At 36.2% G+C, this 15,534-nt stretch overlaps 1 protein-coding gene across 3 annotated transcripts in view; it reads right to left on the reverse strand.

The window, feature by feature from the left end:
* The window catches only part of HERC4 (HECT and RLD domain containing E3 ubiquitin protein ligase 4), a 94,089-nt gene that overhangs the window by 57,641 nt on the left and 20,914 nt on the right, over window positions 1–15,534 (reverse strand). For all 3 annotated transcript variants that reach the window (XM_074232369.1, XM_074232370.1, XM_074232371.1), the window contains one exon: window positions 5,367–5,526. In XM_074232369.1, the coding sequence (XP_074088470.1) occupies window positions 5,367–5,526 (160 nt within the window). The remainder of the gene's footprint in view (window positions 1–5,366; window positions 5,527–15,534) is intronic.

A 15,534-nucleotide genomic window follows, 5' to 3' on the forward strand; every position in this document is an offset into this window, starting at 1 on the left:
AAGAATTATTACTTCTCAAGGAAAACTTTCTTACTTCAGAAAATATTTCTTTGCAACAAACAAAATGTCGAAGGGCTAGCAGCAGAAAAAATGCTTGTCAAGCACATGTATATAATATAGGAACCCACTCTACACTGCCCCAAGTCCTTAAAAAAGTTGATTCTAGTTGTGGCAAAACATAGTGGAAATTGTTAACATTTTCAAATGCACTTAAAACACCATTTACTGAAGCATGTTATACACCAGGCTAAAGCAAAAGAAATAATTTGAGTGAATCAAATCGAGTATTAATTTAGAATTAATATTTATTAATATCATATCATATCATCATCATCATATATAATCCCAGAAAACATTTCCATTGCCACAATAAAGTGGATCGGATTTAAAGCAACTCAAATACATATATTTGGAGATTTTCTTATGAATCTTATATTTAAAAATTTAGAAAAAGAGACTCCTAAAGTTGGTCTGCAATAGCATCCAATGAACACTGACTCTATTTTCCAAAGTAAGCCTTACTAAGTTTAAGAAAACTTGCATGCTACTTTCTCTGGGCTTGATACACAGATAATAGAGCTAAGTACTCTCCTAAAAGAAAGTTAATCTCCTTTGGAATTCACTGTTTTGTCTGATATTTTGAGTCTAGTTTATTTTTACTAAATTTTTCTTAAGATCCTATCTTTATTAGATGTTAACAAACTCGAGTGGTTTTTAACTGAAAAACAATAACAAAAACTTTAAGCAGTCTCTGGCTAGATGGCATAAGACATTTGTATAGCTTAAGTCAACTTAAAAAGGTTTTGTTTTATCAAATAGTAAACAAGTTATTTTGAAACTATGAAATGGATTTCTTTGTTCTTTAGTTTTTACAAGGGAAAATGTATTTCTTGATTTGGGTAAAGGTTATTATTTCAAAAATTAAATTTATTGAAATTGTGACAGTTTGACATGAGGAATTAAGAGAATGCACTCTTTTTTTTCTTTTTTTTAGGTTTTTGCAAGGCAATAGGGTTAAGTGGCTTGCCCAAGGCCACACAGCTAGGTCATTATTAAATGTCTAAGGTGACATTTGAACTCAAGTCTTCCTGACTCTAGGGCTGGTGGCTCTATCCACAGAGCCACCTAGCCACCCTAAGAATGCACTCTTAACAATCTATATAATTAGTGCATCACTTCCATTGTGTGGCAGCAATAAGCAGTCATTATCCTCAAAAATATCATTTTCTCCTAAGTTACCTGGCCACAAGACTATTAGGCAATCCAGGAAATTTGTCAAGTCCAACTGCTTTCAATGTTTCTCTTAAAATATTAGTGTGAAAATTCAGATTTTAATCTACTTTCTTTGAACTAGTGAGGATAAGGACAAGATTAAACTAATAATTTTAAGAACGCCAACCATTTGAATCCTATCCAAATCCAAATAACTCTAATCCAGCCAAACGTGTGGTCTGAATAAATTCAATAAGGTCAGCCTAGACTCTCTATTTCATTAATTTAATGAAGACTCCTAGATGCAGCTTACTGTCAATTTGTTAAGTTCACTTGAATGCAAGCAAGCAACAAGAATCCCTTTGCAGTTCTCTTGCCTCTCTCAAAAGGTTTCTAACCATTCATTTTTACTCAAAAGAAACTTAAAAGTCCTATCCATCTATGACTCCCTCACCCCTCATTTCTGTAGTAGAAATCAGTGATCTATAGGTAAGAAAATAAAGTTTTATCCCCAGCTCTGAAACTTACTAACATTTCTATAATACAGGTTTGTCATTATAAAACAGGGATAATATCTCTTTCGCCTACTTCATAAGGCTGCTCTTGGGATTAGATGTGAAAATGAGAAAAAAGAAAGTACTTTATAAAACGGAAATGAAATAATATAAAATATATTTTAGCTGTGGTTTAATTTAACTCTAAATAGAAACAGTAGGTACTGATTACTGTGAGCCACTGGTAGTTTACAAGGTACAGTTTAAATTGTCTTTAGTAGATGTCTAAAGTACTTTTTATACTTCTGGAGTACTGCCATTTAACACTACTAGGATGGTCTTTCATAAAAACATCTGGCAAAATTTGAATAAATTTTAACATGAATTTAACTAAGAAAAAAATAGCAAAAGTCAAAATAAATAAATCTCATTAAAAACTAAAACATTATGAATAATAACCTGGGTGTCATGTATGTTTTGCTAAGACAAATGAAAGAAGTTTATAGCTACAGACAAGTAAAGTTACAAAAAATTAGAGGACATAAGAGTACCATCAGTTTTATATTTTCAAAATGCAATTTTATAATTGAACCCTTCTGTCTTTTTTTCTTATTTTTTCAACTCTTAATTTATCCAAATCATTGTAGAATTGAGAATCTGAAGGAAGAGAATTATTATTTTCAGCTCCTACATTTTTTTTTAGGTTTTTGCAAGGCAAGTGGGGTTAAGAGCTTGTCCAAGGCCCCACAGCTAGGTAATTATCAAGTGTCTGAGACCAGATTTGAACCCAGGTACTCCTGACTCCAGGGCCAGTGCTTTATCTGCTGCGCCACTTAACCACCCCTCAGCTCCCACATTTTGAGCTATCATCATCTAGATCAATCATTTTACAAATAAGAAAACTGAGGCTGAGAGAGGTTTAGTGACTTGTCCTTGGTGAGACAGGCAGTGAGGGAGGAGACCAGGGGCTCTAACCCAGCACTCTAGTCATTACCACATTGTCTCCCTGATGAAACCCTTGAAGGCTGAGAGTAAACTTTCTTTTCTTTTTTTTTTAGGTTTTTGCAAGGCAAACGGGGTTAAGTGGCTTGCCCAAGGTCACACAGCTAGGTCATTATTAAGTGTCTGAGACCGGATTTGAACCCAGGTACTCCTGACTCCAGGGCCAGTGCTTTATCTACTGCGCCACCTAGCCATCCCTAAACTTACTTTCAAAAAGACCCATATCTCAGCATAAGAGCGGGTTTGAATTTTGTCCCAGCTTACTAGCTCAATCACTAGGTAGCATTGGGTATACCCCCTTATCTCTCTGGAGTCACCTCCTCCTCTGTAAAACATGGGCATGGGCATGGAGCAAGAGGCAAGGGAATGAGGTTGTATCTCACTTCCTTCCAGCTCCATGAGATCCAAATGCCCCACATAAAACGAATTTGGCAATAATGTAGAACGAGGAAGAAAGGTCAAGTCAAAGGTACAATTCAAAAGAGGATTCGAAGAGAAAAAGATGAAAGATGATTAAAGCAAAGAGGATATGAAGAATAATAGCCATTAACAATGCTGTCACAGATCACTTTGAAAATACTGACCTAGATAAGAGTGACATTAGGAGAATTCAACATTTTTTCAGACCTAAGAGATCCATAGCAATCAAATGAAAGGCTCAAGTCAAAAATTTTTCAGAAAAAATTAAAGGAGAGAAAAGAGGGACTGGATGGATGGAAAAAAGCATTGGATTTTGAGGTAAGAGATCTGAGTTCCAGGCTCAAGAAAGTTTTCAAAACAACAGAAGCTGCATCTCTCCTGATCAAGGAAAGTGAACTAATTTAAGCATGCGCTAGCCACTAGGGGGTGCCATTGTGCCCCAAATCCTGGGCCGCAGGTCAAAACTGGCAGCAGACACTTACTAGCCCTGATTCAGGGGGAGGGGGAGGGACAATCTCTCTTAGCTTCTTCTGTAAAATGCAGGGAATGGGAAAGGAAGGGAAGGAGAAAAGAGGAAGCACATATATGGTACCTCCTATGCGCTGGCACCATTGCCAAGCACTTTAACATCTTAGAGCTGAGGAAATTGAAAGGTGAAGTGACTTGGCCAGAGTCACAAAAGCAAGAAGTGTCGGAGGCTGAATTTAAACTCACATCCTCCTCCCTGGAGGCCTGGGGCTCTCTCACCACACCAACAGCTGCCTAATACTAGCATCACCTTTTTAAGGTGTTTGGAGGATTAAAATGAGATATTTGTGAAGTACTTTGCAAAACTTCAAGTTACTTGTTTTTTCCTATGAATTCTTTATATTATCTAATTTGTCAGTGTCCAATTTAATCAAAACCAATGTAAGTGGTTTTGAATGGAACTGAAAGAAACCTAAATTTACAGTTTCAATTTTCATGGTTGTAAAACACAAAATTTTTTCAAGCACCTTCACCATTAAGGAACATCAACAGAGCATTGGAAATTATGTTAATGCTACTACTGTTCCAAAAGAGACAAAGGGAAATAAAAGTCTTTATTAATGTTCTACATTTTTGGGCACCCTAAGTTTGATATGGATAGAAAGTGTAGATGATGGACCACATAGATCACATTCTATTTTATTCACTGGAAATTAGCATTAGAAATCATTATATTATGATGAACATTAGAATTATTTAAATCTGCATTTTTACCTTAAAAAACCCTACCTCTGGGACAGACACACACACAACACACACACACACACACACACACACACACAGAAGGAGGCTGCATGAAACAGCAGAAAGAGCCCTAATTCTGTAGTCATAGAACCTGAATCCAGATCCTGCCGCCTTACATCAATTATTCTGAACAAGTCATTTAATCTCTCTGTCCACTTTCGTCATCTGTAAATTCAGAGGATTAAGATTCCATGGCCTCTGATATCCCTGCCAACTCAAGAGCTCAGATCCTATGAACTTTCATTCTTCTAATGCAGTGAATAAATGTAAATTTAACCCTATTTTTGAATCTATACAAAAGAATCAATGAAGGGCATAAGGACAGAAAAATGTATATTTCAAACTGTCATTTGAAATAAGCCTAAAATTTATTTAGTATTGTCATCTGTGGCTTATATCTTTTATTCCTATAACTAGCAAAACAATTTTAAAAGAGCAAGGCTTTTGTGTCCTATTACTTTTAGCCATCAAAAGGGAACTAGAAAGTTTTACAAATTTATATGAATTTTTAAAGTTTAGTTGATGGCTATCTCTATGTAAAAATCATTGTAAAATTACAGCAATGGAGAGGTATGAGAGAATAAAAATTTCTATGCAAATTTACTCTACAAATCCTACCAAAATAACTTCTATAAGTAAGCACTCTGATTTCTTAAATTAAAAAAAAATTAATCCAAAGCATTAAGTTCTATTTGGGGAGAGGGGTATATAAAGGAAACTGACATGACATTTTGGAACTACTCCTCACCATACATAAAACAGAAAGCTCATCAAGTGACCTTATTTCAAATTCACAAAGGGGGAAAAATGTTTTTAAGATAACTCACTTTTCCTCTGCAAATCACAGGATGCTGGCAGAATGCTTAGTAAGATCTTGTAAATAATCTTCACAAATTACCATTTCCAATTATCTAATAACCATTCAAAGAAAAAAAAAAATGACCTCATGTGAATCCCCTTTGTTACCTGGGCACTTTGATATATTCTTCTGTCCCTGGCAGACCCAGCTGGCCATCGGTATCAAGGCCCCAAGCATATACCTGGCCCTTATCGTTGAGTGCGAGCGTATGAGCTTCTCCACATGAAACAGCTACAATATTTTGGGCGTCCAAAGCAACAACCTGCTCTACAGAAACCAAGAAGGAGAGAAATTATGTTCTAGCTTTGTACTTTCAATGAGAATAAATACCATTTGCATTCATTGTGCAGAGGGCTTTATCAGATCAATTCTTCTTAATATACCTTAAAACAATGTCATAATGTAACATGTTTTCTCGGAATATCTATAACCTTTTCTCATTAACAGTACAATGCAGGATAATATTTAGAAAATTCATTTATCTGGGTCCTATTTATACTTCTGCCAAGACTAATCAAGTACTATATCTCAATAATGTTCTTTCTTCATTAAAGCCACTTGTGCCTGGGGTAAATCACATTTTAATTTACAAAAATGTTTAAACTACATAACAGAAATGTACTGTCAGTCATATCATAATAGTAATATCTATAATAAATAATTGAGGCATTAACCTCATAATTATTTTCCCACCAAAGAAATAGAAATAGCTAATGGTTTTCCTATTCCCGAAGGTCTTTAGGTTCTGTGTGTGTGTGTGTGTGTGTGTGTGTGTGTGTGTGTACACACTTCTCAGTGTCTGTCTCCATCTTCACTCCACCTATTTAGGATATAATTTTGCTTGGTATTGTTAAAGGTTTTTATTTCACTATGGGATCAGATCTCTCAGCATACTAATTCATCTGAATTTACTGTGAGAAAAGAAGTCAAAATACTTAAACAAACTGGTGGTAAAGATAGATTTCTTTCATAAGCTTCTCCTAAGCTTATGTTTAAACATTTGCTAATGAACAGAGACTGACACAGATGCCAGTGACAAGGAAGGGATGAGTTTCAGTTAATGCATATACTTAACAAATAAATAACAGTCCTCCAAACAGAGGAGAATCTAGATAAAAGTTATACACTGTATAACATAAAACTAAAAGGATTATACATCTCTGAGTGAGTTGACATACAAGTAAAATTACCTTAGCACAATGGCTGACAGGCATTTAGTAACTGTTGACTGACTGATATAAAAGATTAAGAAAAAAATACCACATTTTCCCTATTTTGTAATATTGACAAAAAACAGGAAACACCTACCACCTGATTTTTAAAAAAAATATTTCCCCTCCTTACATGTAAAAATAGTTTTTAACATTCACTGTTCTTTTTAAGTTTTGACTTCCAAATTTTATCCTTCCCTCCCTGAGATTTAAGCAATCTGATATAGGTTATGTATATGTGTGTGTATACACACACACACACACACACACACACACACACACACAATCATGTAAAACATTTCAATATTAGTCATTTTGTAGAAGAAAACTTGAACAAAAAAAGAAACTGGAAAACACTATGTTTCAGGTAGTATTCAGATTCCAACAGTTCTTTCTCTGGAGGCAAATAGCATTTTTGGTCATGAGTCCTTTGAGATTATCTTGGATCACTATATTGCTGAGAATAAGTCATTCACAGTTGATCGATCGATCATCATACACTATTGTTATCACTGTCTACAATGTTCTCCTAGTTCTGCTCGTTTCATTTTCTATCAGTTCATCCAAGTCTTTCAAGGTTTTTCTGAAATTATCCTGCTAATAATTTCTTTACAATGATATACCACAACTTGTTCAGTCATTCCCCATTTGATCGGCATTCCCTCAATTACCTCTTCTTAGTCACCATAAAAAGGGCTGCTATATTTTTGTATGGATAGATTCTTTTTCCCTTTTTTTGATCTCACTGAGACAGATCTAGCAGTGGTATGCTTGATCAAAGAGTATATACAAAGTCTGATAGCCTTTTGGGCATGACTTCAAATTGCTCTCCAGAATGAATGACTCAATTCACATCTCTACTTGCAGTGTATTATTTTCCCAGTTTTCCCAAATCATCTCCAAGATTTACCATTTTTCTTTTCTGTCATATTAGCCCCTGATTTAGTCTTCTTCAAAAAATATAAGCAACTAAGTTAATAATGAAGTTGAAATGGAGAGACTGAACCAAATATGCATTAAGAAATTTTAGCAAGTCAAATGACCATTTGAAAAAGAAGTCTGTTTATTCAAGTCAATCAAATTATTCTACCCTCATTCTATAAATATTGAGAAGACCTTGACTCAATTAAGAATCAACTCCAATTGATAAAAAAAAATGTTGGTTCAGAACTGGCCAACTTACTACAAAAACCACAGATTCCTAATTAAATTAAGCAGAACTCAAAGAAAAACACTAGCACACATTTTGTGGTTTTATCATACATCACAAAGCATCAGTACTCAAATGTGAAATCAGAATATACTTCTTAAAACTGAAGGCATATTTCAGCTTACAAATCAATTAATTTCATAAAAGTCATCCTGTGTAAGAAAAAATTGTTTTCTCTCAGAGGTCAAGTTACTTAACCATATTTATCTCAGTTTCCTCATCTATAAAATAAGCTAAAAAAGGACATGGAGGGGTGGCTAGTTGGTGCATTAGATAAAGCACTGACCCTGGAGTCAGGAGTACCTGGGTTCAAATCCGGTCTCAGACACTTAATAATTACCTAGCTGTGTGGCCTTGGGCAAGCCACTTAACCCCATTTGCCTTGCAAAAACCTAAAAAAGGAGGACATGGAAATCACTCCAGTACTTTTGGCAATAAAACTCCAAATGGGGTCACAGAGTCAGATACAACTGAAATGGTTGAACAATAATATCATTTGTAGAATATATAACACAAAAATTTTGAGTAGTGTATACATTTATTTTTATCATTATCCTATTTAATCTTTAACAATAAAAACAGGACCATTAGATGCAAAATATTACCAAGCTGTTTCTGAACTCAATTTAACACAGTCCCACTAACCAGAATTTGGCTCCCTCTGCCATTCCAATACCCTTACATACTAAGGGGAAAAAAAAGAGAAATCCATAGATTTGTGCTCATTCTATAGTATTTTTTAAAAAAATTAAAATTCTGTATATTAAATAAGGAAATATTAAATAACTATCAAGGGTTCAAAAATCTTAACTTGGTATATTTCTTAAGTTATGTCCTATTTAAGTTAGCTGTAACAATACAAAATCAAATTCCTACAAATGAAGCATCTGATTGGTTAAATGTGGATATATTTTCAAACAGAATTTTAATATATTAAAATACACTCAAACTGCCAAAAGGAAAAGGAAAATCATTAGATAAAACCAAGCCCTCAATGATAGGTATGCATTTTTTTTTAAATTTGATTTTCTTGAAAGAACACAAACTAAAGATTAAAGAATGGCTCAGGCTCCTGTCCAATTGTAATTGTTTCTTTTCTTTCTCTGCTATTCTGATGAGTTACTGAAGTTTTCAAAAGTAAAAATGTAGTTCATGGCTGGTTGGACCTATCAAGTTTTAATAGCTTTTATAGCTGTGATGCTATATACACTAGTCATTTTCCCTCTCTAAAAGATGAAAAGATTTGAGTATTCTAGCAAATGCATAAAAAAGGCAGGCCTTAGCCATATTCTCCTAATTAAATGACTCCCAAGGTTTAACAGAGTTAGCTATGGCCAACCAGCTCATTTGTCCACAGAATGATGCTTCCCAAGGGAGATCTTGGGTTACTAAAAGAACAGCTTCTATTTCTAAAGCTTGACAAGCACTCCTCACAAGAACTCCATAAGGCAGGGATGAAGGGCAAATTTTAGTCACCAGATCTTACAGGTTCAAGGTCTTACCCCCTCTTATTTGTCCTGACCCCTACCCATGTTCCCTGCTTCCAGTTCTAGAACCTTAATCAAATCAACATTGCATTGCTAATGAAAACGATGTGCGAATCTTTTCCCCATTGTCTTTTCTATTGTTCAGTTGTCTCAGGTGTGACTCTTAGTGACCCCAATTTGGTGTTTTCTTAGCAAAGATCCTGGAGGAGTTGGCCATCACCTGCTATCCCAGTAACTTTCCAAACCAAAATACCAATCTCTTGCCACCATTCCTTTATTAGAATGTAAGCTCTTAGAGGGGCAAGACTAGATCAACTTTTGAATTTGTACCCTTAGCACTTATCTTGGAACAATTTAAATGATGAATAAAATGCTTTTTCATTTCATAGTCTATTATGACAACTGTTCAAATGACTAATTTCATAACTTCTCAGATTACCAAACCATCAGTTTGTGATAAGCCAAGCTTCAGAAAAAGCCACAACTTGGAGCAATAATGAAAAATATGCCAAACATAATAAGATGTAATATTATTGGTCAATTTACTAACCCTCAAGTTTGCTGTAATTAGCTAGAAATGACTGCAAAATCCAAGAACACTCTGAACTACAGCTAAGAAGAGATGTGAAAGGAAAAAAAGGAGGGACTGCAAAAAATAGAAAGGAAAAGAGAAACAATGTAGGTAAAAACACAAAGTGCCTATGAAATCGATTCATGGACAGCAAGGAGAAAAAAACAATTATAAGTGGGCAGGAACTTGAGAGGATGTGATATACCTTAAGAGCAAATAACTCTAAACCAAACAACTTTCAATGACAACATTACAGATGCACTAATGAAAATAGCCTATGAGACTAAAGACATTAGTGGAGAGATAATTTCCACATATGTTAAGTAATATCCACATTTCTATAGCACTGAGAGCAACAACCATTAAACAAAGCTAAGGTGTAATCTAGTGGAAACGGAATACTCAATTTGGAGTAAGGAAAATTTTACCTCACCAACATTCTGGCTTCTTCAAATCACGTAACCCCTAGCTGCAGTTTATTCATTTGTAAAATGAGCATAATCAAAGCACCCTACCTCAAGGTTTCTGTGAAGAGCAATGATATTGACTGGATAGTGCTTTATAAAATTTAAAGCAGCATATAAATGCAATAGATTATTAATATTAGTTATGATGATTTTGACACACCAAGAAAATTTGTTCAATTGACATACCAGTGACTAAAACTGAAAAAAATAAGATTTCATGTAGAAAGCCTCCTTCCGAAATCTGTTAAAACGAAGTGTTGACACCTAAAGAAATTTAATCTTATGATCATCAAGGTGGATATGCTCTCCTGGATCACTTCTTACTCTTCCTCCTTAAATCTCTACAGAGGATACACCCTAACAACTGAAGTTCTCTCAAGACTCCATAGGAATCAGGGCTATTCTGGGGTCATCCAACTCCCATGGCTCATACTACATGATTGGTCTACTTCCTTTTAGTATTTTATAGTACTTTTAATTTTTTTTATAAAATAACATTTGATTTATATATAACTAGTTTATTAGTATACTTTTTAATAGTACAGAGATTACATTTTAAGTAAGGAGAATCCACTCATCCAGTACCTCAGTTACTGTCCAAGCTTTGCAGATAACTAACTACAAACTTACTATAAATGATAAATTACTCTACATGAATTGTGTTAAGTGAAAATCCTGCCTTTCCTGTGACTGCAATAGAATTGAAATAACTAAATCAATATCTGAAGAAAAAAATTATACTGCAAGAACTCAAAACAACTGAAACTTTAACTACACAAGAGTAATATCACAAAAGAGCTGCTAGAAAACTTCTCTTTGTAGACGGCATGATTGTATACTTAGAGAACTCTAAAAAAAAAAAATCAATAAAAAACTACTTGAAACAATTAACTCAGCAAAATAGCAGAACATAAAATAAACTCGCATAAATCATTAGCATTCCTATATATGAACAACAAAGCCCAAGGGCAACAGATAGAAAAAGAAATTCCATTTAAAGTAACTGTATGGGGTGACTAGGTCACACAGTGGATAGAGCACCAGCCCTGCAGTCAGGAGTACCTGAGTTCAAATCTGACCTCAGACATTTAATAACTACCTAGCTTGTGTGGCCTTGGGCAAGCCACTTAATCCCATTGCCTCGAAAAAAGTACAAATAAATAAATAAGAAAACAAACAAATAAATAAATGAATGAATGAATGAATGAATAAAGTAACTGTAGATAGCACAAAATTCTTGGGATACTATCTCCCAAGACAAATCCAAAACCTGAATTAATACAATTACAAAATATTTTTCTCACAAACATAGTCAGATCTAAACAATTGTAAAAATGTCAATTGTTCATAATTAAACCAAGGTAATATAATAAAAATGAAAATTCTACCCAAATCAAATTACTTATTCAATTCAGTCCCACGCCAATCAAATTACCAAATAGTTATTTTACAGAGCTAGAAAAAATAGTAAAATTCATCTGAAAAGGTCAAGAATATCAAGGAAAACCAATGAAAAAATATAACAGATGTAAAACTATGCATAAAGTGGCACTAATCAAAGTTGACAGGCACTGGTTAAGAAACAGTAATGGACTAGTGGATTAGGATACATGCAAAAGAAACAGAAGTAAATGACTATAGAAATCCATTTGTTTTTTTAATATTTATTCTCATTTTAAACAAAGTTTTCTTATACATTAACTTGTTTAAGAGTAAACAAAATACCGCCTCCCCCCAAAAATAGACTCACTTGAGCAATAAAGGGGAGAGAAAAAATTACAATTAAAATTAAAAAAATAATTGTAATAATTGTAGGTATGGCCAGGTTGTGCAGTGGACGGAGCACCAGCCCTGGAGCCAGGAGCACCTGAGCCCATATTTGGCCCTGTACACCCAACAATCACCCAGCTGTGTGACATGCAAGCCACCCCAACCCCACTGCCCTGAAAAAAACAAAAAAAAAAAGACCCAAAATAAAATAAAATAGTAATAATAGTAGGGGCGGCTGGGTGGCGGACAAAGCACTGGCCCTTGAGCCAGGAGCACCCAACGATCACCCTGCTATGCGGCCCCAGGCAGGCCACCCAGCCCCATTTGCCCTGCACCCCCGCCAAATAATAATAATAAAAAATGTCTTTGAGTCTTTGTTCCAACACCAACAACTCTGTCATGGGTGGATCACATTCTTTATGTTAAATCCATCACTAAAGTTACTTCCATATTTTTCCACCATTGCCATTGCTGATCACAACTCCCTCCTTTCATTTCTCCACTACCATGTACTATATTTTCTCTCCTTTCACTGACTCTACTGTAGGGTCGCTGGGTGGCGCAGCACAGATTCCCAGGCCTGGAGCCAAGAAGCCCTGAGCCCCCCTACCACCCCTTAGGCCCAGCATCCACCTGGCCCTATGGTCCCAGACAGGCCATCCAATCCCAGCCCCTTGCAAGAAGTAAAAAAGAAAATGTGTTATATATATCTGACCACTCTCCCCCCCATGGTCCAGCCTCTCCTCCATCATTCACATTCCCACCCCTTCCCCTTGTCCCCCCTCCTTCTTACTCCAGATGTCTATACCCCATTGAGTATATATGCTGTTTCCTCTCCCAACCACCTCTGATGAGAGCAAAGATTCCCTCATTCCCCCTTGCCTCTCCCCCTTCCATATCATTGCAATAGCTCATTGTAATAAAGAAAAATCTTATTATATGAAATATCTTGGCCTATTCCCCCTCTCCTTTTTCTTTCTCCCATTACGTTTCCCTTTTTTCTATTGACTCCATTTTTACACCATATTTTATCTTCAAATTCAGCTTTCTCCTGTGCTTCAACTATAAAAGCTCCCTCTACCTGCTCTATTAACTGAGAAGGTTCATATGAATATTATTAGTATAATTTTTCTATACATGCAGTTCATCATCATTAAGTCACTCATATTTTCCCCTTCTCCTCCAATCTCCATGCTTCACCCAAGTCCTATATCTGAAGATCAAACCTTCTGTTCAGCTCTAGCCATTCCAACAGGAACATTTGAAATTCCCCTGGTTCATAAAGAGTCCATCTTTTTTCCCTTCAGCTTTGCTGGGTAGTTCATTCTTTGGCTGCATTCTAAGCTCTTTTGCCTTCCAGTATATTATATTCCAAGCCCTATGAGCTTTTAATGTAGTTGCTGCTAAGTCCTGTGTGATCCTGACTGCAGCTCCACGATATTTGAACTGTGTCCTTCTGGTTGCTTGTAATATTTTCTCTTTGACTTGGGAGTTCTGGAACTTGGGTATAATATTCCTGGGGGCTGGTTTTTATGGGATCTTTCTCGGAGAGATCGGTGGATTCTCTCCATTTTGCCCTCTGCTTCTAGGATATCAGGGCAATTTTCCTGTAGTAATTCTTTGAAAATGATGTCAAGACTCTTTTCCTGATCATGACTTTCAGGTATTCCAATAATTTTTAAATTATCTTTCCTAAATCTGTTTTCCATATCAGTTGCTTTTTCATTGAGATGTTTCACATTTTCTTCTAATTTTTCATTCTTTTGGATTTGAAGTATTGAGTCCTGATTTCTTGTAAATTCATCAATCTCCCTGAGTTTTCTTCTTTGTCTGAAGGATGCTTTCCTCAGAGTTTTCTTATCTCTTTTTCCATCTGGCCAATTCTGCTTTTTAAAGCATTCTTCTCCTCAATAACTTTTTGAACTGTTTTATCCATTTGACCTAAGCTGGTTTTTAGCATGCTATTTTCTTCAGCATTTTTTTGGATTTCCTTGACTAAGCTGCTGACTTCATTTTCATGTTTTTCCTGCATCTGTCTCATTTCTTTTCCCAGTTTTTCTTCTATCTCCCTCATTTGATTTTCAAAGTCTTTTTTGAGCTCTGTCATAGCCTGAGCCCAATTTCTGTTTTTCTTGGAGTCTTTAGATGCAGGAGCTTGTGCTTCCTTATCTTCACATTGAGTGTTCTGATCCTTCTTGAGCTCACAAGCAAAATATTTCTTGAAGGTGTTCCTTTTTTTTCTCTGCTTGCTCTTTTTCCCAGCCTGAGTCTGGTTTTGGGGTGCTTCCTGAGCTTTTGGGATACTCCCACAAGGGTCTCAGTGTGTGAGGCTCTGTCCTCCCTCCTGGTCTGTGAATGACTATAAGTGGCCCCCTCTGCCACGGGGCTGAGGTGGGGGGGGTCCTGCTGTTCTATTGGGGGGGGCGCCTAGACTGCGATCAGGATCTGAATGTGGTCAGAACCCCAGAGTCCTGTTCCAGGGACAGAGGACAGAGCTGGGCAGTCTCTCTCCCTAGGCTCAGGGCACTCATGCCTTGGGGGCTCCTGCTTAACACTTCTGCTTCCTGTTCCTGGATCTGGGCTGCCTCAAGACCACATTGCTTGCTGTGTGCCGAGGGCTGGGCTTCACATGCTCGATCTGTCAGAGGTCCACCGGCTGTTCCCACAAGCTGTGCCCGGTACACCCCGGGGCAGAGGTCAGGAAACTCCCCCACTGCTGTGAGCCTCAACTCCCAGCGCCCAGAGGCTGCCTCTGGGAGGCTTAAGTTCTTTCAAGTTCTTTTGCTCTGGTGGGCCGCCCCTCCAACCCCCCGGGAACAGAGCCTTTCTGCTCTTTTCCAGGTTACCTTGAGTAGGAGAACTGCCTCGCTGGGTCCCTCTGTGGGTTATCTCTCGAAAATGTAGTTAGAGTCTTTAGTTTATAAGTTTTATGAGACAGCGCTTAAGAGACCGATCCTCTCTTGTCGCCATCTTGGCTCTGCCCTCCTAGAAATCTATTATTTGACAAACTCAAGAAATCAGCTTCTAGGAAAAACTCACTATTCGACAAAAACTGCTGGGAAAACTGGAAAATAGTATGACAAAAACTAGGCCAAGACCCACATCTCATGCCCTACACCAAATTAAGATCAAAATGGGTACCAGATTTAAGACATAAAGGGTGATATGCCATAGACCAATTAACAGATCAGGAAATACTCTACCTGTTGGGTCTATGAAAATCTATGACCAACAAGAAATAGAATACACATTATAAACTGTAAAATGGATGATTTCAACTATATTAAATTTAAAAGTTTTTGCACTAATAAAACCAATGGGGTCGATATAAGAGAAACAGAAAGCTGGGAAATAATTTTCACAGTTAGGGTTCGGATAAAGGTCTCATTTCTAAAATATATAGCAAATTGAATCAAATTCATAAGGTTACAAGTTATTCCCAAATTGATGTAGCTTTCAAATGAAAAAATTAAAGCTATATATAATCACATGAAAAAATGCTCCAAATTGTTATTGATCAGAGAAATGCAAACTAAAACTATGAGGTACCACCTCACAC

This window comes from Macrotis lagotis, chromosome 4, assembly GCF_037893015.1.
Source record: "Macrotis lagotis isolate mMagLag1 chromosome 4, bilby.v1.9.chrom.fasta, whole genome shotgun sequence".
NCBI lineage: Eukaryota > Metazoa > Chordata > Mammalia > Peramelemorphia > Peramelidae > Macrotis > Macrotis lagotis.